The 27,876-nt window shown below is 35.9% G+C and overlaps 1 protein-coding gene across 3 annotated transcripts in view; it reads left to right on the plus strand.

Moving 5' to 3' along the window:
* The window catches only part of ADGRG6 (adhesion G protein-coupled receptor G6), a 105,773-nt gene extending 78,380 nt beyond the window's left edge, over positions 1-27,393 (plus strand). The window contains exons 14-25 of one of the 3 annotated variants that reach the window (XM_053938943.1): positions 248-388; positions 3,397-3,513; positions 4,614-4,659; positions 6,342-6,448; positions 9,200-9,327; positions 10,652-10,920; positions 12,517-12,631; positions 13,632-13,915; positions 17,773-17,874; positions 19,812-19,964; positions 21,972-22,018; positions 24,107-24,187. In XM_053938943.1, coding sequence (XP_053794918.1) covers positions 248-388; positions 3,397-3,513; positions 4,614-4,659; positions 6,342-6,448; positions 9,200-9,327; positions 10,652-10,920; positions 12,517-12,631; positions 13,632-13,915; positions 17,773-17,874; positions 19,812-19,964; positions 21,972-21,985 — 1,476 coding nt within the window. In that variant the 3' untranslated portion in view covers positions 21,986-22,018; positions 24,107-24,187. Of the gene's footprint in view, positions 1-247; positions 389-3,396; positions 3,514-4,613; positions 4,660-6,341; positions 6,449-9,199; positions 9,328-10,651; positions 10,921-12,516; positions 12,632-13,631; positions 13,916-17,772; positions 17,875-19,811; positions 19,965-20,234; positions 20,783-21,971; positions 22,019-24,106 lie in introns of those variants that run through there. The other 2 variants (XM_053938942.1, XM_053938944.1) reach the window with 2 other exon arrangements.
* The last annotated feature ends 483 nt before the right edge of the window (positions 27,394-27,876 follow it).

Here is a 27,876-nt window from a genome sequence, read left to right on the forward strand (position 1 = left end):
AGTTTGCTTCTTTGTTGGTTTTATCTAATATCTTTTTGTAGCAGAAGGCTGATCTCATGCTGGAAAAGTGGGAGACTTCCCTAGCCTTTAAAAAAATTATTTATTGTATCAACTCTTACATAGACACAAGTAATTTTAGTGTTGTTTGGTTCTAGTCCCATATCTAGATATTTCTGTTTACCCACTTGTGGACAACAGGTGTTTCTTTATTGTTTGAACATGTTTTCCTGTTGTTTTTATTTAACAGATAGATTTTGACAAGGATCAGACAAGTGCGATCGCTTCTGTTGTTCTGCCACCAAGTTTACTGAAGAATTTAAGTCAAGATGAGTTTGAAGTTATATCCAGGGCTCAGTTTACTTTCTTCAATAAAAATGGTCTTTTTCAGGTAAGCACTAATGTGCTTGAAGTCATTTCAGATAGGGTGAATCAAAGCCAGCTGCTAAAATTGTCCTGTTTCATGAGTTACAGGAATTAAAATATGACAGCAAATGTAGGGACTAAAGACAGTTTTATGTTCAGAGCATCAAAATAGTTGAAGTGCCCAAACTGAGTTGAAGTCAGTGGTATAACTGCAAATTCCTCTCACATATGAAATAAACCTTTTCTCAGGGAAATCTCTGCAAAACTGTATCCCAACTGCTTAAAATCAGAGGAAAGCAGCAAAAGCCTTTAAAAAAAGCCTTTAATTCTGTTAAAATTCATTAATATAAGTCCTTGATTTTCAGTGGAACCAGGTTTTTTTCTATCAGGAGGGAATTTGGCATATAACACTGCCAAATACTCTCCTTTTAAGAGCTGGTTAGCAGTCATATCCAGCTGACTGCTTTATATTCAGTTGGAAACCCTGGGCTGATGGTTAGCAGCCAGAGAACTTTTGTTCAAATACATACACTATTCTTTATACCTGTGTTCTGATAAGCATACCATATTTTAATAGGAATAAGAAGAACAATGCTTGTACCTGAAACCTAAACATGCTTGGGTAAATTTGATGTTTTATTTTTTGTGTCTTATCAAATGGTAATTGTAAATAGTGCCTGCATGGTAGGTGCCAAAAATATTAGGAAGAGTTTGCACCTTGGAAAAAGAAAACCAAAACCACACTTATAAAAAAAAAAAGAGTTAATTAAGAAGGAAACATTGTTTCATGGTGAACTGTAGAATGTGTCTCAGAAGACTTGAGTTTGTTTTCCCATCAGTATTTCAAGTGACCTTTGGCTCTTGTGCATCCGCAGAACTCCGTAGTATTGTATTGTCCCTATATTATCGTTTTTATTGGCAGTGTATCCCGATTCTTCAGATAATCTAGGCAAGAAAATACCCATGACCCACAGCTGCCTTCTGAAATACACCCCAAAGTATTTTTATTTTAAATTGTATTCATTTTAAGCCTGCTTTTGAGAAAAAACAGGATGAATATCTTTAATAAAAAAAAAAAAAAAAAACAGAAGAATACACATGGAGGCTGGTTATAATGGCATAAAATCATAGGAAGTCAGAATGTGTCCCTTAATGGTGCCAGAATGTGTTTCTAAGTGGTACTTAATAAGCCATTGAAAAATAAAAACCATAAAAATTGCACCTTAATTTGCATCTAAAATGCCTTTCATTTTTTGTGTGTTTTTCAAACTCTTCATGGGTGATGTGTTTAACACAATGAATTTAAAATGTGCAATCCTCACATTTTTAGGAAGTCTGAAAATAAAGGAAGTTAAAGAAAAAGGGGATTAAAATAAGGCCTACAAATAAACTCCACATGCCATCTCAAACCAAATAATGTTATCCATTAGTATGAGTATTTTATTTTTATTGCATTTCATATTTCTTCCATGTGCAATTACAAATATCTGAATGCTATTAGTTGTCTTCCTTAAAAGTATTCAACATAACAATGAAACATACTTTGCAGCATTGGAGGTGGTGGGTTATTGTATTGCAGCTGAGAGAATTCCAGTAAGTTTTGGCTTGTAATTCATTAAAGACGGTCCCATTACTTAGAGGACTATATAAAAGCTGTTCAGGGTGGGATTCACTTCACCAAACACAGGTGTGTTCACTGTAAACATCTATGCCTGAACTGTTGAACTTCAGCTGAACACAGCCTTATGGCTAAATAAGTAGTAATCTGTATTTTACTTTAAAGCACACATAAGAATATATTAAATTGCCTTCACTAAAGAAACCAACTGTGTCTCATTTTTCGTATCTACTACAGACAGAATCCACTGAAACCTGTGGAAAAATGTCCAAGGACTTTCATAGACTTTGTCAGATGTTCAAATTTAGGTGGTAGCCAAGAGACTTTTTCTTGTCTGAATACCTAAGAACTGCCTAGAAATTTTCATTTTCTTTCCTCTTCAATTTTTAAGGTTTTAGGAGGAAATTTTGCCACAAAGCTCCAGTATAATCTGAAATACTGTGTATGAAAATTCTTGGATATGGTTGTTAGGAAATAAAATATTCTTCTCAGGATAATATCCACCTAATAATGGAAGCTATTGTATCTCTCATGAGTGGTGGGATCTCACAAGCCCAGTGCTGAGCTGACACCTGATATCTCGTTACGTTAACAAAACTCCTAAACGGAAGGAATCAAGGGTTCAGGAGTTTGGCAGACCAGATTTTGGGAGAGAAAGTGAGTGACAATAGAAGACTTTATTTTACCTAAGATCTGCCACAGGCAGTGACCAAGCTTCCCAACCAGGCATCTAAATATAAAGGTTCCAATAGAAGCCTGTCAAAAGAAAATAGCATTGCTAATGTACTTCCGTTTCAATAAATAATTTGTTTCCAAGAAAACCACTCTTCTGGAAAATTGTCAGCTGCAGGTTAAAAATCCTACTGGTCAGTGATAATGTCAGAATTATATTTGATTTCCTGTCAAATAAGACCTTATAGAAAATGCTATCCCTTTCAGTATGAAACATTGCTTTGAATTTGTTTACTACTTCATAGTCATTCATTTTAAGATTGAGCATGATTTAACAACTATATGCAGAAAACGGTTTATTCTCTAAAAACTTTGCATTTACTAAAGGACAGTGTCAACAATAAGATAAGTGAGCTGGTTCATGCTTGTTTAGGGAAATGAGCTAATTATATCATGGGTTGTTATCTGCCACATTGTTTGAGTTATAATTTTGTTTGCCTTCTAACCTCTCTCTATAATTGTGCCTATGCATATTTATAGCTACAAGAAAAATGGGGAAGCTTCCATGAGGCTAACCCATAATTTGATTTTATAAACATAACGTTCTTATATTGTGTGATTAAAAGTACAGAAATGCTGACAACTTACATATTCTGGCACACTGCAAAAATGAAACTGTGTACTCTGGCTTTTATGTTAAGTGCCATGTAAGCACTTATTACATTTTTCTTAATGTCTTGAAGGATGCAGAAAATTCTGCCAATTTGACCAGTTTCGTGGTAGCATGCAGTATTGGAAACTTAACCATTCAGGATCTTCAGGATTATGTGAAGGTTACAATCAAGCATACCAAAATTCAGGTAAAACAAGACTGATTATTCAAAGGAACAGAAATGCAGTTTATATATGGTAAAGGCTAAGATCATAGCCTGATTTATAAGGATGCATTTTGAGTAAGATCAAAGTCAAATCAAAATTAAGAAGTCTAGAACAAAAGCATGCAAGCACAAAGTAGAAACAAATAATCTCTCCCATTCTCATACATTTGCACTCCATTCATGACCTTACATTTATCTGCAAGACCATTGATTCTGCCCCTCAGAAGTGATCTCTGTGCCAATCAATAACTGTAGGTGAAACCTTTGTTAATGACCACATTCATGCCCAGGGACCAGGGACATGATTTATTACACTGGAACTTCATAATTACTTAAATTCTTTGACCAAGCATTATTTGCTTTGTTAATAGTTCCCAGAATTATTTTGTTGTTATGTGGTTTTCATCAGAGGAATGGACAGAAACACATTAATAAAATATGACCACAGTAAATTTAGGGAAATACAGTCTAAATGCAACCTTTTGGCACATACTGTTCCAGTTAGAAAATGTGTGAGCTTGTCTCTGTTCTCAGTATCTAATCCAAAAGAGGCAATAGCACTTGAAACATTAAAGAAAATGTTAAAGTGCAATACCTAAGTAAATTGTTTATGTAATGAGAACCTGGTTTGTAATTTTCACAGCTCAATTGCCTTTGTCTTGCGTTGCATTACAATGAATATTTTAAGGTGAGGAAAAACAGCTTACGTATGGTTTCAGCAGGCATTTGTACATTTTCAAGCTTTATCTAGAGGACTCATGGAGATGCCCTAAGGAAGTAAATGGGTAAAAGTATTTAGATTCTATAAAGACGTCATATTCATGGATAACTTCAGTAACAAGAAAACTTCATTATTATTGAACAGTATATAGAAGCAGTACTCTAGATTTTGCAATTTGGACAAATCCATCTTTCTAGCAGAAAAAAAACCTCTAATTTGACACTAGGCAAATTTTCAACAATCTAATGATATGGATTCTTCTGCTCGTTAAATGAAAATATATGCATTGCAACATGTGTTGTAAATGTTGAGATTTATGTCTGAAGAGATATACAAAGTCTACTTTTAAATCTGTTTTTAGGAAGATCCTAAACCTACCTGTGTCTTCTGGGATATGAACAAAAATGGTAAGTTTGAAATACTGTAATTTCTTTCATGAGGGGAATAAAGATGTCTGAGTTTTAAAATTGGTCACAGTATTGGCTATTTTGCTTCCAAATCGATCCTTACAGGATTCAATAAAGTCACTCAATGAAGTGTATCATTTCTTCTGGGTAGCATAGCATAGCATATTACTTGTAACAGCAAATTTTAATTACTCCTTTTAAAAGTTTGTTTTTAATGTAAATGTTTTTAACATTCTAAATTTTTCAATCAAGTTTTTACATTTTTTCTCATATCTACAGTTTTTCTCTGATCTGTCTGTGTGAGCAAATTAAGTGACAATGCTAGACACATGAATGGTTCTTAGCCATACTTTTAACTGTTCATTTTTTTAAGAACTGTGTTATATAGGTGTAAGATTGTGATTGTTACAGATTATAAGCTTTTATGGTCATATATGGAGACACATTAATAAAGCAGCATTTTAGACCATTCTTCATCAAAGAATGGTCACTACTGCCAAACCTATGTGTGATGTTTTACTCAGGCTCTTAATCCTTTGCACAAAATTGTTCTATGAGATGAATTTCCAGATGTCTGTCTTAGAGACTACTGCTGAGATGTTTCTCTTCCTTACAATGAAACAGATAGAGCTGTAGGATTTTGGATAGAGAGATTCAGTACACAGAGTCTTGCATGAAATAAAATTTAACAACCAAATTTGTATTCCAAAGCAGGAAATACAGACAAAGCAACTGAGGAAAATTTGGGAGGGTTAAAATGAACAAAGAATCACAGAAACTAGTTAGGAAGCTGAACTTAAGAATCACATTAAAGGAGAAACACACAGGGAGGGAGGAAACTATTCCCAGTGGCTGCTTGAGTGGAAAAAAGCTTTAAGTGGTTTTGGAACATCTTCACAGTATTCTTCACAGTATTTTGAGAGAACGTCTTGAATTTGAGTGTTTGATTGTCTTGAAATTACAGAGCAAATTATGCTGGATTTTGTCAAGAGCTGTGAGAAAAATGTTGTTAAGAGTCAGAGAACAAGAATGATTTCACAAAACTAGCTCATATTTTATCAGGGAAAAAATGAACAAAGAAATAAATTTTACTTTTTAACATGGAATTTTTTAAACTAAAATCTTTCTACTTGTTTTTCAGAATGGCCTTTTCAAGTGGGGTGGGTTGAGAATAGTTCACTTCATGTTTTTTTGTAAGGCCACCAGAGATCATTTGGATTACGCACTCTGAGCTTCTGCATTACCTGCTGCAGAAAGGAAGGGTGTGACCCTCTGCTCCTGGGCTGTAAAAGCTTTCATGTGCCTGAGGATATAGGAGTGGGAGGCAGGCAGGTGTAGACATCACATCAGAGGGGTAAAAAGTAGTTCTAAAACCATCTTATTATTGGGTAAAATTAAAGTGTGTCTTAATGCATGATCTACATCTTACTCACTAACCAGAAGGCTCCCTGCCTTTATTATACATCTCCATCTGTTGCTTCTGCTCAGTAGTCCATTTCTGGGACAGCTTCTTTGCAGAAAGTAGGAAATCTGACACTTGCTTCCCTTGCAGTTGTTTTTAATGCTGGCTCATTCAATTTGAGAAAGCACTTCTGCATTTGCACAAGATGAAGTGAGAAACCTGCTAAAAGAGAGGTTGACATGTTTGTTGGACACCAGTTTCTCATGTTTCATTTCCACAGGTGGCAGTGGTGGCTGGAACCCTGCGGGCTGCCAGGTGGATGCAGAGTCCAATGAAAATGAAACTGTGTGCTTATGCAACCACCTGACACATTTTGGGGTCCTAATGGTAGGAAAACTCACTACTCACCAAGTTACCTTTCCCAGGGACAGTAACACAGCTTTTGTCTGGTGTGAAGACAACTCCCATTTTTGTTACTTGGGTTCTTTCTTTTGCATATAATTTATAATAATAATAATACATTATTTCCCCCTTATTATCATAAAGTTATCTTGTCATAACAAAGTAGCTAGTGATAAGGATTCAGGAACCAGATAATGAATAAAGTTAGCAATGGAAGAATATTATTGGTTTTGTTATTATTATCATAATTAAATTCTTTAAAAGTGGCTAAATATTATTTTTTAAATAATTAAAACATACCCATGAGATTTTTCTATCTTTTAAAAATACTGTGCCACAAAAGACCTGAGATTGAGACTTTTGAGTGATACCAGAAAACAAATAGTATATTATTATATAAATAGCATATTATCCAACTTAATATAACCAAGGCCCAGTACTACATTTCCACTAGAGAGACAGGAATAAAAAGTGATCTTAATGAGCCTAAGTTTCAGGGGATCTCTGACATATCCCTTAACAGTATAATCTGACAAAAGTTACCTGCAGCGGAGGAAGGAGGTGTGGAACAAGAGGGAAGTGAATAAGAAAGTCTATTTAAAATTTCCAGATTAAGAAAGTGAGAAGTTGCTTGCAGGGGAAAAAGAAAAAAAAAATAGCATGAGAAATAGTTAGAAATGCTGTTTTCAGAACAAAGAGAAAAGAGACTCATTGTAGGGAAAAACAGGGAAAGAAAAATATCCTCCAGACAGCAGAAATAGTAATTAGGATGAAAAATCAAGGGAGCACAATAATTCTCTTTCATCCTTAGGTCAAAAGGCTGACTTGTCCCTTGCAACTCTAGTTCTCAAATTTGACGAGATTTATCTAATGTCATAAACTATGGAGTGGCACCTTTTGCACAACGTGTAAACCCATATTGGCTGTTTTCTTACTTGGCTTTATTCAGTTTTGGGGATGCCTTATGTTACAGGCCTTCTCTCAGAAAAAGACTGCTCACGGAGCACTGGTACAGAACGTGTAGCCCATACCTTAAGCAAAGTCTCCAGACAGGGTGGCTGGCAGATCAGTGTCTATCCAGGAGATGAAAGAGGGAACCATATGGGGCACTTCAGCCTCAGCAGCATAGCCTCCAGCCTTCAGCTGCCTCCAGCAATTTGCACATGTGAAGTGTTTTTCAGAGAAAAAAAATCCCAACACGAAAAAATGGAATAGTGCTATCCTTTCTGAACTTTTGGTGGTTGTTTATGCTCAATAATGGGCTGATACATTTTTTTTCCAGCTGAAATTAACATTCTTTGGCCTGTAAAACATAACTGCAGAAAAGATGTTGGCTCCTGGTCACAGCAGGAATAATTCCTAAGTGGAAGTATTTGGGGTTTGAAGTAACTTGTGGCAGTGTCAAACAGGACTTAAACCACACAAGGGAGCCACAAACGCTGACTTTTTCAGCTTTGGCCTTCCAGACCCTTCTTAATAGAACTGCTCTCATCAAATCATGCTGAGATGTCGATATAGAAAAGCCGCAAACTTTGTGTCTTCTTGCAAGCTAAATTATGGTCTTGTTCCACTTTTCATCCCCAAAGGGATTAAGAAAAGGCTTTCTTTAGGATATATTCAATGAGCCCCTTCTCTTCCCTGAATGCTTCAGGGGCAGTAGAAAATAAGGCAGAAGGTCGTTGAGTTCGGGCTGCATTCCAATAGATTTTTACATAGTTTTGACCATTCTAGTTGCTTTTGCATTTTAATAATTTCTTCTGACTTTAATTTAGATACTAAGTTATTTCCAAAGAACAATCTCCTTATGTGTAAATAAACTGTCATATAAGGCTGGTATGGACAGTAAGAAAAACCTGCTCCTGCCTTTTCCTACAACACATGCAAAGTTTTATAGCATTTAATGTTTCTTTTTGTTAGCTAGTTTTGCTAGGGACAGCAGTGAAAATGACTGTAGAATTGACATAATCATCCCTTAGTGTTTGCTTAGATTTTCTCCACAGTGATATAAATCTGAACATTCCTATATTTTCTTGTCCTTAAAAAAAGAAAATAACACTGACATTCATTCTCAGATGGTACCATGTGAGTTACAGTTAGACAGAAAAAAAAAGCAAATCCTTAGAATGTTCCTGCTTCATTTCCAATTTTTTTCTTCTGTTGTCTTTGTCACTACTTTTCTGACAAATTATATTTAAAAGTGTAGTTCTTATGTCAAAATGGACCCTAAATCCAAAATGCAGTATCTTGCCCTTGGTTTCACCTTAGTTTCATTGACTCCTATGGACTTTAAATAACAAAAAGGCCAGAAATTCCCTACAATGTTGCACATTTCAGTAGGAATATTTTTAAGTTACATTTTTCTAAATCTTACATCTTCTGAAAAAAGAGTTGTATACAAACAATAGAATTTAAAAGTTTGGGCACTGGAGACTTTTCCAGAGAAGGACATTTTAATTCCCAGTACTGAATTGTAAGGATCAGAATCAGGCTCTATCTGCTGTTCCCAGCAGTTATAATACTTAAAGCACAATGTTTTGAAGAGCTGTGGGAAGGAAGTGAGAGGTGCAACAACTCTCGACCGAGTACATGCAGTAAAAATGAACTCCAGTGTCAAGGTTACAGTGGTATTGTCAGAATGCTTTTCAGTTTGACTTGACTGAAAGAAAGAAAGAAAGAGTGCTGTGCTCATAGCAAAAGTGCTGCCTACAACCGATGTCCCTTCCTTCTCTCTCACAGGACCTTCAGAGAACCGTGACGCAAATCGACCCACAGAACACCAAGGTCCTGACCTTTATCACTTACATAGGCTGTGGAATATCTGCTATATTTTCAGCTGCAACTCTTCTGACATACATTGCATTTGAGTAAGTACTAATTCTGTGAAGAACATCACAAAGAAGTACCTGTATGTGCTGAATAAAATAAGTTAGTTACGTGGTTGGTGTGGTTTATTTGCCTAGGAGGGGAAGTCTATGGTTGAAAAAAATTAAACCTGCAAAATCAGGGTCACAGTGTTGTGAAGTGGAAACTTTTTCAAGGGGACATAAGTTCAGAGTCTTTCTTCCAGTTTCTAATGTGTTGCACTGCTCAGACCGGGGAATAAGGGAAATGTGTATCAAAATTTTCCTTCTGCTAAGACAATCCTCTAGATTTTGAACAGATAGATATTATTTTTAAATTGTCAAACAGGCTCTTTATAAAAACAAAACAAAACATGCCTATATGAGCATAACAAATTCCAAATTTAAAAAGAGAAATTTCCAACTAGAGCAATTACCTTCTGTAGCCCTTACGAAAGAAGTGGGAAGAGATAAAATTAAAATAAATTGTGAAGTGTTGCAACAATTTCAATAGGAGTCCTGTTGAAATGTGAAAGTGGCTCAAGAGAAAGCAAAAATTTTGAAGTGGTACAGTTCTGTGAACAGTGAAAAGAGAAAATGAAGTCATGTCAACACAAAGAAAGCATTCTGGCAGTTACAGGACAGGACATAGTAGCTGCTAAAGCATAATTTTCTGGGGACAGGAGGGGGAAAGGGGGCTGAGGAAGGGACTTTTCAAGTTTTAAATATCTTCAACGATTGCATTCCTATTATATTACCTGTGGTATAGTGTTCTGGTTCAAGTTGGTAGAAATTGTTTGCTGCCCCTCATTACCCACATTTCAGTGGGGATCAGTTAAAAAAAATTACTTGTTCTTCAGTCTTTCTAAGATTCTATTTAAAAACAAACAGAAAACCACATCCACTGGACTATATATTCCAAAAGCTAACATATAAGGCCATATATAAAAAGATCACAGAGGACCTTCTGGTCAGCTATAATTTTTTTTGTTTTAATTTAAAATAAAAAGTTTATATTTATTTATATTATAATAGAATATGTATGGTTTATATTTGATTTGAAAGGTGTTGGGTTTTTTTAAATTAAAAAAATCCACTGTTAAAATATTGCAGCAGTTAATTAGGTCATTATGGACCCAGTGAACTGGTAGCTTACCCTCGCCACACACAGCTGAAACCTTCAGCAATCCCACACAGAAATACACACCACCATGTCTTACTGCACAAACCCAGCTGGAGGGAGTCCCTTGTGCTTTTATTGACTTTGTGAAGGGGTAAACCCAGCTGCAGTACGTAGTTTGTGTCATTGCAGCAAGTTAATCATGTAAACCTGTGTTTCTCTCATTAGGAAGCTACGAAGAGATTATCCATCCAAAATCCTGATGAATCTGAGCACAGCCCTGCTCTTTCTAAACCTGATTTTTCTGCTTGATGGCTGGATTGCATCCTTTGACATTGACGGCCTCTGCATAGCTGTAGCTGCACTTTTGCACTTTTTTCTTCTGGCCACCTTTACATGGATGGGACTGGAAGCTGTTCACATGTACATTGCTCTAGTGAAGGTGTTCAACACGTATATACGGCGATACATACTGAAGTTTTGCATCATTGGCTGGGGTGAGTTCAGTAGATGCAATATTTACATAGGATGTATGCTGCTGTATAAAATGCTTTCTGTAAAATGCTGCTATAAAAAAGCTCTCTATCAAAAATACAGAGTAGGATTTATATCAGTGCGTGGTTTCCTTCCCCAGGCCTGCAGCAGTGCTGGCACACAGCCAACCCTCTCTGTCACTGAGTTCCCCCGTGTGATTCTGTGTAAATACGCTTTCACTGGCACTCTCCACCCAGGGCAGCTCCCAGCCCCGAATAAGCGGAGAGACCAGATAAACTGGTCTTGTTTTCCAAAGAGGCCAGAGTGGGAGAGGGGAAATGTGAGTTTCGTGTCAGAGATGGAGAACTGTGTCACACAATGAATGCAGAAACTTTTGCAGTTACTGCAAAGCCTGTGGAGGTTTTGCATTGACTTTCAAAAACTTTAATTCTGGTTTAAATTTTCTTGCCAGCAAGCACAAAGCCTACTGTGTAATCAGAAACAACCAAAATTTTCTGAGATTCAACACAGTGTTTAAACCACCAAGAGATCCTGGCTGCCCTAAGCAATGTACACAGCTGGACAGAAATGGAAAAAGTAATACTGAAAAATAACTGCAAGGCTCAGGCAGCAAGACTTTTATTCCTCATTTTTGTCTGTATCAGGAATCTGTGGTTTCTCCCTGAATGCGCATATTGTGTTTGAAATAATACAACACAATACAAAGCCATTAACCTTACGACTAGAGCACTGACCTCAGTACAGCTGATAATTGATGTCTTTCCATTGGCAACTAGCATCCTCTTTGGCAACCTCAGCAGAGGACAAGGATTGAGTGGTCGGAAAAGCAAATTAACCTCTTCCCCTTTGAATCTGTTCTGTTATAGCAAGGATAAGACATGTAAATAAGGCATATCAGGAAGCATGCATTTCTTTTGTGTGAGCCATACCTTTCTGCAGAGTTCTCTTCTGCATAGCTGTCTATTTTGCCCAAATACTCCCCAGATACTCTGCTTTTTTATTAAGAAATACATAGTTTGTTTTACAGAAGCAAGGGGACCACATATAATATGTGTCATGCTGTAGAAGATAAATAATATGGTGTATATAATATAATATGGTTGAGAGAAGCAGTGGAGATATTACAGGTTTAAGTTCATGTTCCCCAATTACACAACTTTATGAATTCACATTAGCATAAAAAATCCCACAAAAAATTCCTAATACCATTCCTCCACTAGATCTCATTTTTGCAATAATTTGTTAATCTTTTCACTATATAATGAGAGCCTGTGTGCAGCTGCAAATTTAACTTTGGGTAATTAAGGGATATTATTTTACTTTAGTTTATTATTTTAATTTAATTTCCTTATCACATACTAAACAACTTCTACCTTACAGAACATTACAAGGCTTATTCATTAATGCCTGTTAATTGCTTTGATAGTTCTATATATTTGTACTGTTTCAAAAATTGTTTCCTTCTACCTTCTCAGTGCAATTTTCTCAGGATGCTGTGCGCTAAAGTAATAGGGATGGAGACATCAGTAATTCAACTTAGCATGGTGAATTTGAAAGTTTAGGAGATTTGACAGCTCACAAGGTTTCTTGTGTTACAGGTTTGCCAGCTCTGGTGATAGCAATTGTTTTAGCAAGTGCTAATACAAATGCAAGTCATGTTTATGGCAAACAGATATATGGCAGAGATGCAAACGGGCAAGGAGGAGATGACTTGTGAGTATTTCTTTTGATCTCTTAAAATTTAGCATTTATAGTTACTTTGGAAAAGTCGATGGTGCATTAAACAAGCAAAAAGAGGCTAAATTCTGAATCATTAGAATCTGTAATATGAAGAAGGCTGTTAGAAAAATTGGAGGGAAATCTGCATTACCCAATACCAGATCGAAACATGCCTCTGGCAAAAGCTTTGTCATAAAAATAAAATAAAAATACTTGTTTTGGTTTGTCTTAAATGAAAAGAATATTTTCTAGGTAAGAGCAAATAAAGAATTTGTATAAAAATAGTTTCCTTTGTAAATCAAGCAGCCTTTTGCCAATGTAGTTCAATAGTCCTCTATGTTCTTCTCTTGATGTCCAGATAATAACGCCAAATGCCAAAATTTTTATGTGGGTGCTCTTTTCCTTGCCTGGCAAAGCCTCATTATGATAAATAAAACTTTTAATTTTTTAAATTTTATTATAGTATCATACTGAGCATTCAGGTCATTTGCTGTGAGAGGAATTAGTTAGAGCTCTCATATGGCTACCTCAAAAGTTCTACTTCTTCTCCAGTCATGTTCAAGTTCTTCTTCAGCTCCTGTGGCAGAAACTTGAGATTTTGACACTGAAGATCCAAGTTTGCCCATTCTGTTTCTAAAGCACTCAGTGCTTCACACAGATGACAGCAGTAAAATTTCTTGTACTGAGTCTGAATTTTTTTCATTATGGGATTGCAGCTCCCACCACTTCCCACTTTTTTAACTAGTTTTGAGTAAAATTTGGTACAGCCAAATTTCTCATATGCTAATACTGTAGGCCATAGTCACTTAAGATGCCTCTGGTCTTCATCCGGTTTCCAAACAGAAAACAGACAAATGTTTCATTTTATACTATATTTCTGTGTCAGTGGTATCAGAAATTAGCTCATTTTCCTTTAGTCACATGATTAATTGGAGGGTAGCTGCCATTAACCAAGAATGATCCTTTATTTTATTTTATTTTACTTTTTTTACAGCTGCTGGATCAAGAACGAAGTTGTCTTTTACGTAACTTGTGCCGGCTACTTTGGAATCATGTTTCTAATGAATGTTGCCATGTTTATTGTGGTGATGGTGCAAATCTGCGGGAGGAATGGGAAAAGAACCAATCGGAGCCTGAAGGAAGAGATCCTGAGGAATCTCCGTAGCGTGGTCAGCCTGACCTTCCTCCTGGGCATGACATGGGGCTTTGCCTTTTTTGCCTGGGGTCCCTTAACTCTTGCTTTCCTGTACCTCTTCTCAATTTTCAATTCATTGCAAGGTAAGCTGAATTTTTGTTCTGTGAATGAATAATATTTGATCTCTTACTGTTCTGGGGCATACAACGTCCAGTGATTGGACCAGGGAACTCATATCCAAGCTCTCTAGGTTTTCCTTTGATATTTAACCATCATTAGTTTCCCCTTATGTGGAATAATAATACCAACTACATGTGGCTTGAATATCTTATATAAATTAATTACAGTTTCAATGTCTTTTTCCATAAAATGAACTATATTATAAATAGAGCTTTTCCTGGCTAACAGTCTGCAGTGTTCTCTGTTGAGATACATGCTGTATGACCTCCAGCATTTTCTTTCACTGATTATAACAAATATAGGAAGCCTTTTTCCTTACTTTAGTCCTGTAGGGAATCTGTAAAACTCATAAATATTTTATTAAGGCATGAGAAACTCATAAAATAAAATTAAGTCCTGTCTCAGTGTGGAGAGATAGCAGAGACATATGGGATATTCTTTGCTAAGAAAAATCCAATGACTGTTTCAGCTTATTTTTCTTTCCGTTATTCACGTTTTCGATATTTTACTTTTCCAGCGTAGTTTATCTTTCTGAAAAATGCTGTAAATTGTAATCAAATGGTTATAAATTACAGAATGATATAGCTGACATTTAAAAAAAAATTCATATGTTTCAACTGCCATAAAATTCTCTACCAAGTGCTTGCCCTATGCACCTATAAAGAGCAACTAAATATGTAATGAAGAGAAAACCCTGAGGTCACTGGAAGAGCACGTGTTATGCCACACACATATTGATATAAAAATTAAATCTGCTGGTGAAAAAAAAAAAAAGAAAGAATTCAAGAATGTCATTGAAGAAGCATGTGTTATGCAACACAAATACTGAGATAAAAATGAAATTTTCTTATGGTCAGCAAAATCTTTACGGAAAAAGTACTTAATATCAAGCTGTGCAGATTTTATCTGATACAGTTGAGATGTATTTACTGCGCTGAAAGATTTATTGAGCTTTCATGGAAAGAGAATCATGTTGTGGGTTTCTGTTTGGGTCAGTTTCAACCTAAAATGCTAAGCAAAATCACAAAAAAATATTTGGATGTAGTGCTCTTACTAGAGACTGTTTTTTTCCAAAGGACAGATTCTGATACTCCCATAGCAGCATAATGAAGTATTTACTGCATTGTGTCTGTATTAGAAATTCAGACAGGCCTACAGAGATCAGAAGTATGGGAAGAAAGCTTAAATTCTGAAAACCTTGCCAAGGGTCAAATTAAACAAGTTCTCTGTAACCAGAATTTCCAGTGCAATCAATTAAGCTTGTATGTAGAGTGCATACAAGGTTGACCAATGCTACCTAAGTGGGGCAATGGCACTATTTAATGGAAAATGAGTATTTGGAAGGCAGTTAAGTCAGAAGATGAAACTGAAAAAGACGAGAAGTAAATGTTAAAAGAAGAGTGATGAGATTTTCATGGATTGTGGTAGCAATGATGATGCAGTCTATGCTCAGGCACGTCAGATCAAGCAATTGGAGATAAAAATCTTCTATCTGAAGGTACTTATTGCTGTGTCAGAAAGAGCTAGGCAAAGCTAAAGAATAAAGGAAGAGGATGTTTAAAATCCTATACAACTGGTGCAGTGTTCATGTAGCAGTAAGGGGATGGAATGCGGCAAATCTGTATCAAAAAGCATTCCCTAGCAGCAAAAAGCATTTCAATATGGCAAGTCTTTCATCAGGATTAGCAGCTTAATTATGGAGATGTTGGTAAATACATCTGTTCTCTCTCATGTTTTTGAAAGCTGCATGAGTAGTATTTCAAGCCATACCAGCAGCCTCCCACAGCAGTTTTCTGTGCACTGGTGATGAAAAAGCAAATTGCAGCAACTGCTAGTGTTACTGTACTTTGCTCTTTCATCTACAAAGGAAATTCTTGACACTCTCTCCTTGACGCTCAGAGTAAAAAATATGGGAACATTTTTTTTTTTTGGCTGCTCATTTTATATATATGCCTGGGCAAGCCAAATACTTTCAAGTCAGAGCCAAGTTAGAACCAAGCCTAGAATCTGATTCCTCTCTGGGAACCAAAACCAAAGTTGTACTACTAAAAGCACATTGTAAACTTAATTAATAATGAAATACAGAGAAAAAAATTCTGGAGACCAAGCCCAGACAGGGCAAAGGCAAAGTACTTAATGCAGTACATTTGTTTTGCATTACTAGAGAATATGCATTTTCATTTTAAATATCAGAACATTCACTGCAATTTAATTAAGCATCAATTTACTAAGTTTCTAAGCTGTGTAAAAGCCCTAAGAAGAACTTCAGGCCACAAACAACTTCCTATCTCCAGCCCTATAAGAGCTGATAGAGGTTACATTGGACTTGCTCTGTGCTTTAAAAAAATCATATAGAAAAATATTTTACTAAATGCAAATACAGTAACCATAATCCAAGAGAGTTTACATTTGAGATGCATTAAGGTCATGCCTTTTTTAAAATGTGCTTTTCCTTTTTTTCCCCATCAGCTCTTGAAAAACTTTGGAAAGATTGTGTCTCATGACCCAACCCCTACCTGAAGTTAACTGATTCCAGAGGTCTCAACCTGGCCTGATAAGCAAATAAAAGTCCAATGTTCAATGACATGCATTAGTGCAAAATTAAGTCTCAGTAGTTTGGAGGAGAAAAGATAATTTGATTCTCCAAAACATTATAATCCAAGCTATACCCTGCCATTGTGTTCTGACAGCTGAAACATAGTATACATTAGTATACAAAACAATTCATGATGATCATAAAGGAATAGTTTTAGAGGAAGCCACTTGACCATGTTTGCCCACATAATGTAGCATTTATTACATCTAAGATAAAATCACGAGGGATCTTGCAATAGCATTTTGCTGTCAGATGTTCAGCCTCAGGTTGGCTGTCTCACAGACAGCACAAGTAAAACAAGAAATAGGCTAAGCCACAGAACAACAAAAGATTCCACAGCCAGTGCCAGCCTGAAAAGATTCAGGAGCATTTAAACTACTATATTTAGCTCCAAAGTACATCTGTAGGTGATGAAAATATATCATATGCTCTGTTAAGACCTACCTTATCACATGGTAAGATGCTTATCTCCTGTCTTAAAAATAAAAACTTTAAAATTCCTTGAGAAAAATCAAGCCTAAAAAAAAATTCTTAAACACATTTACTACAATTTCGTGTGAAAATCTGTTCATTTTCTTTGGAAGTAAGCAGCTGGACTTCTAATTAGTACATGTGAACGTATTCTTACCATTCCCATAATCATTCAAGTACATGCATGTGATGCACAGAAATCCAAGTGTGCTTTTTCAGTGTTTGGCCAGCACTCAACCCACTACATTAGGACACCCCTAAGTGCCATTTACAAGATGTCTGGTTTTAAAAGAATACAGCTCACAGTTCTTTACATACAGAACCATATCCAGGAGATAAAATATCTCCTTGCTAATATAATAATGTTGGTATTTATTTTGCAGTCTCTCTCTTGCAGTCCTGTTGAGTGCAGAATAGTCATTTGCTTCAAAGACCTTTCAATCATTTTTCTCTAAGCAAAAAAAAAAAAAAAAAAAAAAAAAAGAAAGAAAAATATGAACACTGAACTAAATCAACAATGCCAATAAAAGGCATCCTAATCTCTGTATTCTGATATCCCAGACACTTACATGGCAACTAGAGGATGGGAAAACTTTAGTTATTTTCCATACCTCTTAAATGATGCATGGATAACAATAATAAAATGTTAAGATGACTTTTTTTTGTTTGTGCTTCAGAGTAATCTGATTACAAATTTCAGTTAATCTGTTATAAATACATGCTTCATTTGGTGTTTATTTGCTTTTGCCACAGGTTTGTTTATATTTGTATTCCATTGTGCTATGAAAGAAAATGTGCAGAAACAGTGGAGGAGACACCTCTGTTGTGGCAGATTCCGACTGGCAGACAATTCAGGTAAAGGCAGTTCACAACTCCCCTCCTTAGGTGCTGCAGTTGTCTATAAAAGTCCAGGTAAACAGCTTGCTATGTTATTTTAATATAATACAAGGTAAGCCAGAGATGTGGTTGATAGTTTTGGAAGGCCCATCAGACCCTAAAAATAAAAAAAAAAAAAAAAAAAATCCAGAGATTCAAGCTTTGTCATTCCAAACCCAGTCTTACTCATTTTCTCCTATATTAAAGTATGTTGACTTTGAATTGTGTGGACTGGTAAGCTGTTGTAGGAGCAATTCTAAAAAGTTACATAGAAATATTATTACTTCTTTTGCTTTTATCTTTGCCTTTTTAAGCTGTCCTGTCCTTTGCCATTGAATTCAGAAACGTAGAAAATTCCTTTAACAGATTAGGTTCTGGAACTGAAGTTCACCTTCACCTGCAACAGTCAGAGTGAAAGGAGAGACATTGGTTTGGACACATGGAAAGTCCAATGCTTGGGCCACTATACTTATAGTTACCTGCACCTTTGGCCATCTTGGATGGCATGAGACGGCTTTTTTCAGGCAACTGGCTCTTCCTTTGCTGTCTGATGTAGTGATTTGGACCATATAATTCTTTCTCATATGGTTCTTGTTCAATGACCAGTGTTCAAATCTACAGCTGTTGTAAGGTGGCATAAGCTCATTGCTTTCTACAATAAGCTTTCATTTTGTAGTAAGAAAACTTCATTATTTCAAAGGGTTAATGCAAACTAGGAAAATCATATTCATTCTGATCAGACATCCAAATTTTTTCATATGTTCAGTTTCCATGTAATTTTTCCTTTAGCTCCTGAACTGAAAAACAAAGATGGATCAAATTATTTCCTTTTCTTTTATGCTGCTGTTGGGCAGCTTGTGGGTATGAATATGGTAGAAATAAAAACATGAATGATTTGAATATTTCAGTGGTATCATTAATGTGATGTCATTATGTCTGGCATTAACCAGTTTATCTCCATGGGCTGGTTTTAATCTGCATGAACTCTGTTCTCTGCAGAACTCATGTTCTGTTTTCAGGCAGAATAGTGAAATATAAGTCAAATGTGAATTTGCTTACCTAAACACTCTAGCAATAATTTAGTATGAAGTATGTGTCTTGATTTAAATCAAGACTAAAGTGGCACACATATCTTTGGCTTGGATTTCACTTCCATTTATTGAATTTCATTGAGGTACAGTCAATAACAGCAAGGTGACTAAATTGTGAAACTTCCTGCACTTACATGCAATTGTATGGTACAAAAGTAGTTAGATACTTCTATTCTACTATTGGGACACTTGTGATGAGTTTTTAAGTGCTAGTTTTCTTCAGTCAGTTTATTGGTATTAGCTATTTAATTTAATTTTGGAAGTTGTTCCAGCATAGGAGCCTATTGTGTTAATGGTTTGGACAAAATTCTTTAAATGTGAACTACTGAATAAACTTTATTATGCAAATTGTGCACCAATATGCTAAACAACAAGCTAGCTGTTAGTATGTAGTATCTTCTGCTGCAACAGCAGCAGACCAAACCCTCAGATGATAAGATCACTGTAAATGACCCTATCTACCCCTTTCCTATCACCTTTGGATATTGCCCTTCAGGTCAGGAAAGTTTGGTGTCCCTATACTACTACAGAGCTTCTCTGCTCTTCTGCATTCTGGAAAGCCAGGTCATACTTGCAGTTCTGCTGTCCAGACAAACTATTGTTAGAATGTTAGAGCCACTAATTTCAACTGTTTTAGTAGAGTAAATCAAATTGGAATAATTTTATCATGCTTAAGAACCAAAGAGGATACCTAACAGGAAAAGGATGGGGTATTTGTTATAAGCAATACTAGGAAATGCATCAGATATTTGAAATAATCATAATTGAATAAATTAGGCATTTATTATGGTAGTTATTTATGTAAAACTTCTCAATCATTTTTAGATTGGAGCAAAACAGCAACCAATATTATAAAGAAGAGTTCCGATAATCTTGGGAAATCCTTATCCTCTAGTTCCATCGGCTCCAATTCAACCTACCTAACATCCAAATCAAAATCCACGACGAATACATATTGCAAACGAAACAGCCATACAGGTGAGTTCTTGCATTGCAACCCAGCACATCTGTGAGCACATAGGTTTGTGTTAAAGGCACAGCAAGCATTTCTACCCCAAGGTTAAAGAGAGAAAATGTCATCCATTCAAATAGTGCCAGTATTTTTAAAATATATGTTACTGTTTAATAAGAACCATTACCCAACGTGTAGTACATCCAATATATAGATCTGATCTCCGTATGTTCCCATACTAAATGAAATAGGCTTGATGAAAGCAAATTTTGCTTATTATCCTATTGTAAACACAGGGTAGCCAAAGCACAGAGAGATGACGTTCTTCACCCAAGGTAACATGAAACAGCTTTCATGCAGTACAGCTGGAAATAGGAATCAAGTCTTCAGAGTCCAAGTCCACAGCTGATTGTCTTGGTTAAACTCCTTTCATCTAACTGTAAAACATTTGTGGGTAAAACGACAAATGGAGCCTACTCGGAAATGGATACTGTGTTCCCAGAGTATGCATTGTCTTGCCTTTCTACAAATAGCCATATCTACTGCTTATTTATTTAGATATCAATGGTATATGTAATAAAAGGCATCATCTGTATTCCACTCATACCATGAAAATATGCTCATTTTAAGACTTTAAGGGAGCAAAGAAAGAGAGCAGCTGGAATGATTTGCAAGTTTGGTTGTGTCAGAGATAATATTTCAGAAATTCACTTATATAGTTCAGATTTTTTTTGTTACTCTGTTTTTGTGAGTGCATGTTTTTGTTCTGTGTAAAGTCACATAGCATTATTATATAATACTCTTTTATAAATATAGTGGAAATAAAATCTGCGCACATATTTAACTCAAAGGTGTGTTTACTTGTTTTAAAATATTTATCAGAAAAAATGTTTAGATATGAAATAGATTATTTCACTAGAAGGAAAGTTAAGTTGTTTCTTAAGTATTAATTATTTTCGTTAAGCCCCCAGTGTCTCATTTATGATGGGACACTCACCTTTCTTGATGCATGGCATAGTTTCCAGGAAATACCTTCTATTATTTTAATTTATGATCATTACCTGCTTCAGTTAGGCACAAACACTCCTTTTTTTTAATTAATTATACTGTTGTTTTCTCACTGACCAAGATTCAGTGCACCCATTAGCATGAGGGATTGTGCATCAGGCATTTTAATGGTTGAAAACTGTATTGTTTATTGAGAACATACAGGAAGTTTATTGAGAACATACAGGAAGTACATCTGCTTTGAAGATGGTGAAAATGAGAAGCGTCTTAGAAATTCCTGATGACTGATAGCACCTGAGCTTGCTCTCAGGGCTGCTATTCACAACTGCACTGGGAGCACACGGCTAGTGCCTGCCTCCCTGGGCTGCCAGCCCCTGCTGCCAGGTCAGGTTCGGTGTGCAGTGCACCCAGCTGCCCTGCTCATTCATCTCTTCCCTGCAGGAGCACTTCTGCCAGCAGTCTTCCACAAACAGCATCTTTAATATCAGGCTATCAATTAAGAAGACTTAGTGCTCGAGTTTTTGCAAGGTGTTCTTGAAATAAAACAAAGAAACTGTTCCAGAATAGAAGTAGTGAAGTTAAAAGAAACTTGCTCATATATATTCTTCAAAAATTATTAGCTTATTCCCATGCACAAATTATTCCTAAAAAGGATTGCAGTTCTTAATGCAATCAAAGTTTTTAATATGAAGGTTTTTTGGACATTAAGAGCATACAACAGTTTTATTTTTTTGGAATTTTAATACATTTCACTTTGTTCTCCAAAATACATATCTTATTGTGCTACTCCATGGGAATTTTTGATAACACTAGGTTTTTAAATACTGACATGTCTTCTCATGTGTAAAAATAATAAAAAATAGTCTTCAGATTCTGATTGTTAATGCAGCTGAACTTCTCAGTTTGCCAACTTAGCTAAATTGCAGACAAAGAATGCCATAGCTACATGTCTTGGCAAGTCTTGTTGATACGGTTATAATGTGCTCCCTGGAATTGACACAAGCATTCGTGTGTTTGTGGTGTAGATAATGTCTTCTAAGGCCCTTTCCTCATCAGTGGTGGAGCATTACAGGTAAAGTGAGAATTGCTTTTGTTGAATGCATGGTTGGAACAGGGTGGAGGGATGCTTCTTGCATGATGTCCTCATTGACGCAGAGGATTTTGCTAATCAGAAATGCTGCTTATTTCTATTACATCTTACACCACTGATGCTGAATCAAAGAACAAGCATGCTTCAAACTCTGGGTGCCTGCACTGTGCATGGGGCACACAGCATTTAGAACATCCCATTTTAGAAAACAGACACTAATGTCCTGACATTAATGCCTGTGTACAGTAGTCTGGGGAAAGGAGATTATTTTGAAACACCCATACATAAAGCATACATTAAAAAGCAAAAACAATATGATTGAGTTCCAGAAGATTGTTTAGTATTTATCAAAGTTATTACAGAAAATTTAATATATTTATATTGGGTCTACAGCCATTACTGAACCAATCTTCTAGACACTGAGATTTTTATATCCATTAGCACCCAAAAATATTCTTAATGATGAATTATATATGCCTCAAAGCCAACCTATGAACTGCTGCTGAATACAGAATGCACCAACACAAATATTGGATGAACTCTCCTGGGTGAACAAAAGAGGTCACTACGGCATCTTGTGCCCCAGCTGTCTACAATCCCAAACCAAACTACTTGTAGAAAGTACTTAAATACCCTCTGTAACACTTCAGTGAATTAGAAGTTAAGACTATCTCTGCAGAGAATTTGGTCATACAGCTCACACTTCAGGGATACAAGATTTTGACCCTGTACATAGATGTGAAGCCATTGGTTAGTAAATGCATACATTTGAAGGCTCTCGGTTCTCAGAAATTTGCCAATGGACATGGTGTTACTCACTGCAATTCATGAACATTCTTACGTGCTTTTAAAAATCATCCTGATAAGCCTCAACATGCCCTTTTGTGTTTTAATGAGTGAAACTGTTTTGATTTCTCTGTCTGCAATCCATTTCTCCTTTGCAACACTTTGTGCTCTTTTATGGCTTGATATCATGACTTTTCCTGGGATGGGTTACTTTTCTTTCTATTTCTAGTTGGTTTATTTCTAAGAAAAAATTTTAATGAAATCAAGGTTCAAGTAGTATGCTTAATTCTTAAATGATCCTTTAACAAGGAATTTTTGGAGATGTCTTCACCAAGGTCTTGTAAACAGCCATCAAAAATGTCACCTGTAGAAAACATTACTTCCCAGGGTGCTCCACCTTACTGCTGGCTTGCAGTGGTACAGACCTTGCCCAGGTTCAGGGAATTAATTCCAGCTTCACTGCAGTGGAACAGATAAGAAAGAGAGCTCAGTTAGGACAGCATACTTAAGAAAATGAGATACAAGCTCTCTCCTTATTTCTCGCTACGTTAGCTCTACCTACTGACCATTCTCTGAACAGCGCTAATGCGAGCCACTGAAGCAGACTTTCCCAGTCTGGCTGGGAATTGCCTTGCTTCTTTACCACTTCAGCTTCACCCTTGACATCTAGCTTGTGGACTCTAAAGGGAGGCCCAGTTGTCACATCTTTTCCTCCCTACAATTTTCAGCCTGCACCCTCCACATCATGGAAAAAACAAGGTGAGGCCAGGCAAGCACAAAGTTTTGGCTCTGGTTATTTGCTTTAGGATGAAAGACATCCTCTGCTACATTCAGCACAGATTATATTATTTCTGTGCATAGCTCAAAACATCCACTGTTGAAATAATTAAATCTGTTCACAGTCATTCTACAGTACTTTAATATGTGGAGATCCTATTTCTGGAGATCAAGTGCTATCAAAATGTTTTTGATTTGTAAGATTCAGAGCATCGGTAGTAAATAAATATATTAAAAGGTCATAGGAGTCAGTAAAACTTTAGGCAAAATAATAGAGGCATAATTTCAAGAGATACCTGAAAGGTCTGCCCACAAAAGCAGATACCTCAAAAGAATTTAGAAGAAGCAATCTGAAGCCAAAAAGTTATTTGCTGACTTTTAGGGCAGTAATTTAGTTCAGCAGTAGTGGCAATTGAAGGCATATCAATGTGGGAGTGACACATCTTTTAAACTATGAATTTGCTTAAGAGGCCCTAACTATTTCTTGTTGCTTTTTCCTCCTCTTAGAGAATGTTTTTCTTGACAAGCCATCTTCAAAATTTGCGCAAGAGGATGGAGAACAGACATCAATCATCCCTGTCCACCAGGTTATTGACAAAGTCAAAGGATACTGCAATCCTCACTCCGACAACTTCTATAAAAACATCATCATGTCTGACACATTTAGTCGCAGCACAAAGTTCTAACTGGGTTTCTGATTTACTGGTTTTTTTTTAAATCAAAGGAATACAAAAAGTTTGCCTGGAATTGAGAATATTGGATGTCATAGAATATGACCCAGTCAGTTATTTTTTCCCAGTTTTTAGTGTTTTCCTGCAAACAGCTTCCACTTCTGGACTAATTTTTTTAAGTTTTTACTGTTGTGGGAAACAACAATTTTTTTACCATGGTATTGAGTTGTTTTTAAATGTGTGCCAGCCAGCATGATGCCTGGACAGATAATTGCAATCCTGTGTAAATATCTTCTAAGACTGAAGAGCCACAAGCCTAACTTTAAATCACATAATCCAAACAGAAGTCTTGACTCCTGGAGAAAATAGCAGACATGTCATGCACTATAGGCAAGCTTTTATTGAGCAGTTTGCTGATGATCTTTTTGTTTTGAAAACTATGGGTTTTCCCTATGGCATGTGTTAGATTCTTGCTTCTTGAATGTCTAGTGCTCTTTATTCAGAAATGAATAAAACCCTAGCACCACTTAAAGGGCTATTTTAAACTATTTTTGCCTAAGTAGACCTGATCATGCAAACCTTAGTCACCAAAACAGCATATGCTGTAATTGCAGACAAATTTGTATCCATATACATAGAAAAACAGTTTACACAGAGTTGTGTTTCAGCATTTATTGATTGGTATGTATGAAATGCAGTGTCTTCCATCTCGAGTCTATGTTTAATGTTCTCTTTTCACAAAACAAAATAACAAAAAGACATTCAACTATATCTAGATGTATAAATATATACCTAGAACTCTCTCTACACATTTTTATAATAACACACACAGTAAGTATGACAATGTATACCAGGACAATCTAAAAACTACAGACGGTGCTAAAACTTAAGTTTAAATATTTAAATGAAAGATGAATTCTTTGTAAACCGATGAGTTTGTCAGTCTCTGTACTTCACATATACTGTATGTATAGACACCTCCATCAGATGGCATTGCAACATTAGAATAACCTGGAACATGTTTACCAAAAATAAACATCTTTCTGGGCACATAATGTTATCAGTATCCCTCTGTTGCCCTGCTGGATAACATGATTGAGGTTGTTGGATGCACAGAGTTTAAATAGTGTTGAGGCAATATTAAGGAATTTCACATTGCTATACTGTGTCCATAATGACACTGGGGGGGGGGGGGTATGTGCAGAGAACAGACAAGAGCATAAAATGCTTACTTGTTTTACTCTCTATAAATGTGTGACATATTAGCAAGTGACCTTGCGTGCCAAAAGGGCATCTCTCCTCATGAATCGTGTTTCACCCCATGACAAGCTTCATAAAAATTGTAGCTGCACATGTTTCTGAAGGCATGTGCTGAAACATAAAAGGTTTTTTCAAGCACTGCATTCAGAGGAGAATGTCTCCTAATGGAAGTTTTCATTTTTTAAATTATCCCTTTTTTTAACCAAAATATTTTTAGCCACATATTTAATTATTTGAATTCAGAGAGCATAAAGTTGTGCTGAGATTTTTCCAGTTGCCAAGCAGGTGGATGCTCAGTGATTAGGGGTGTGGGTTTGTGCTTTCTCTGCTCTTTGCACGTGCTTTTGTGTGCAGAGATCATTTAATGCTGTGACCGCACAAATGGCACATTTGCCCTGGCTGCAAACACCTGGCGGGAGGAGGATGTCCCGATGGTATTCCACCAGGAGCACTGCTGTCACTACACGGACCTGAACGGAACCTCAGTCTCATAGCTTCAAATACATTTGTGGTGTATGAATGGAAGTCAGCCCCATTCGCTCAAACTGTAATTAATAACAGCGATGACTGCTGTCAGATATCTTTAATAATTGAAATAATTTATGGAGAGATTATGTACAAGCATTTACTGAACTTATATTTTATCTTCCCACTTGCTTAATTACTGTAGGTAATAGTGTTCACATAGCAGCTTACTGTGAGATTTCTACCTGATTAACATGTTCAAAAGTGAAGAGAAGGAAAACCAAACATTCCTGGAAAAAAAATGAGGAATCAATAAAACATAACATATGAAAAAAATATAAATAAAAAAAACCCCACAGTATTCTGAATGAAGCTGAGCTGTAACCTATCAGTTTAATGTACATCTACCTGTATTTTTGCTGAATTAAGATTTTTTTCTCTTTTTTTACTACCATGTAGTAATCTTAAACTGTGTTACTTAGCTGCTCTTGAATGCTCTCAATTCTACAATGTAAAGCTTCTGTTCTGTAGTTGACATGCTGTAACCTCCCTTGTACATATTTATTTATTTGTGAGGTTAAATATGTCAAATATACTTAGCACTATAATGACTGTTCTTGTTACTTTAATGCTAAGTTTCTGCTTCATCATAGACAAAGAAGGAAAGAATAATTTCTTATATGTCTTTTCTAAATAACTTGTGAAACAATTTACTGTAGCTCTATCTTTTGCAACTTTGAGGAAACTTGTCAGTGTAATTTGTGATACTAGTCAGTGAAATATAATGTAACAGGTTTGAAGATGGACTAAAATGGAAAGAAACCTTTTCAAGTAAACATTTTTTATGTTAGTGTTCCAAATAATTAAAGTCTTTTAATAGTGAATGGTTGACTTTTATTTTTCCTTTTTTGTGTTTAATGGCAAAAATTACACAGTGAAATTCTGGAAAATAATCTTGTGTTTTTTTAAGTACTTGATACAGGTACACGCCTAGCCAAAATGTTGGAAATAAATGTGCAAGACAAAATTAATCTCATCAGGGGAACACATTTTGCACAATATACCTTTCCCTTTTCTAATTTACTCAATGCCACATTGAGTGAATGACGCGGAAGTTATGCAATCTCCTTTATTTACAATGGCAGTCATGTAATAGAAATTAAAATAAAATCATGACAACAGAAAATATGCTGGGATGATACTTTAAAGTAATACAAATGAATAATCTAAAACTCAGGAGTTATTCCTTTCTATATGTTTCTCTCCAGCTGAATGTGGTCCCTCATTATCAATAATTTCATTCAACTTAAAAGACTTTGATCATAGCTGAAAATTTTGATTCAGCCAATCACTTGGTTAATACACACTAATGTATAAGCAATAAATGTCACACATTAATGGCCTACCTTTATTTGCTTACCTCTAAAGAAGATGGAAATATGCTGAAATGTGTCAGATCTGCTCCCCTGCATTTAAGTCTCATCACAGAAAATGCACAGAATGCAAGGATTTAGCAGTAATATCTTTTAGAAAGCATTAAAAAAAAACCCATGGGAAAAGTGGCATTTAATAATGAGACTGCTGGGTGCACCTGTGTACAGTCTGTCTGTGTGTGTCTGTGGACAGTGAACACTACCCTTGGGCTTTATGCCTCAAAGAGTGTGGGAGGATCCTCTGAAGGAAGAAGCCCAGGTTTTTTTTCCCCAAGTAGAATTTTGGCAGATGCCAAACTTGTAAGGAGTGATTTGTAGCTCTTGGGGGTGGATTTATTTTTCTCCTCATTTCATCACTTTTTAAATACCATGAACAATTTTATTTTAATCCTCTACTGTTAACAGCTTCCTACTGTAACCCATTGAGTTACATAAAATGCCACTTCAT

Source organism: Vidua chalybeata, chromosome 3 (assembly GCF_026979565.1).
Source record: "Vidua chalybeata isolate OUT-0048 chromosome 3, bVidCha1 merged haplotype, whole genome shotgun sequence".
Classification (NCBI taxonomy): domain Eukaryota; kingdom Metazoa; phylum Chordata; class Aves; order Passeriformes; family Viduidae; genus Vidua; species Vidua chalybeata.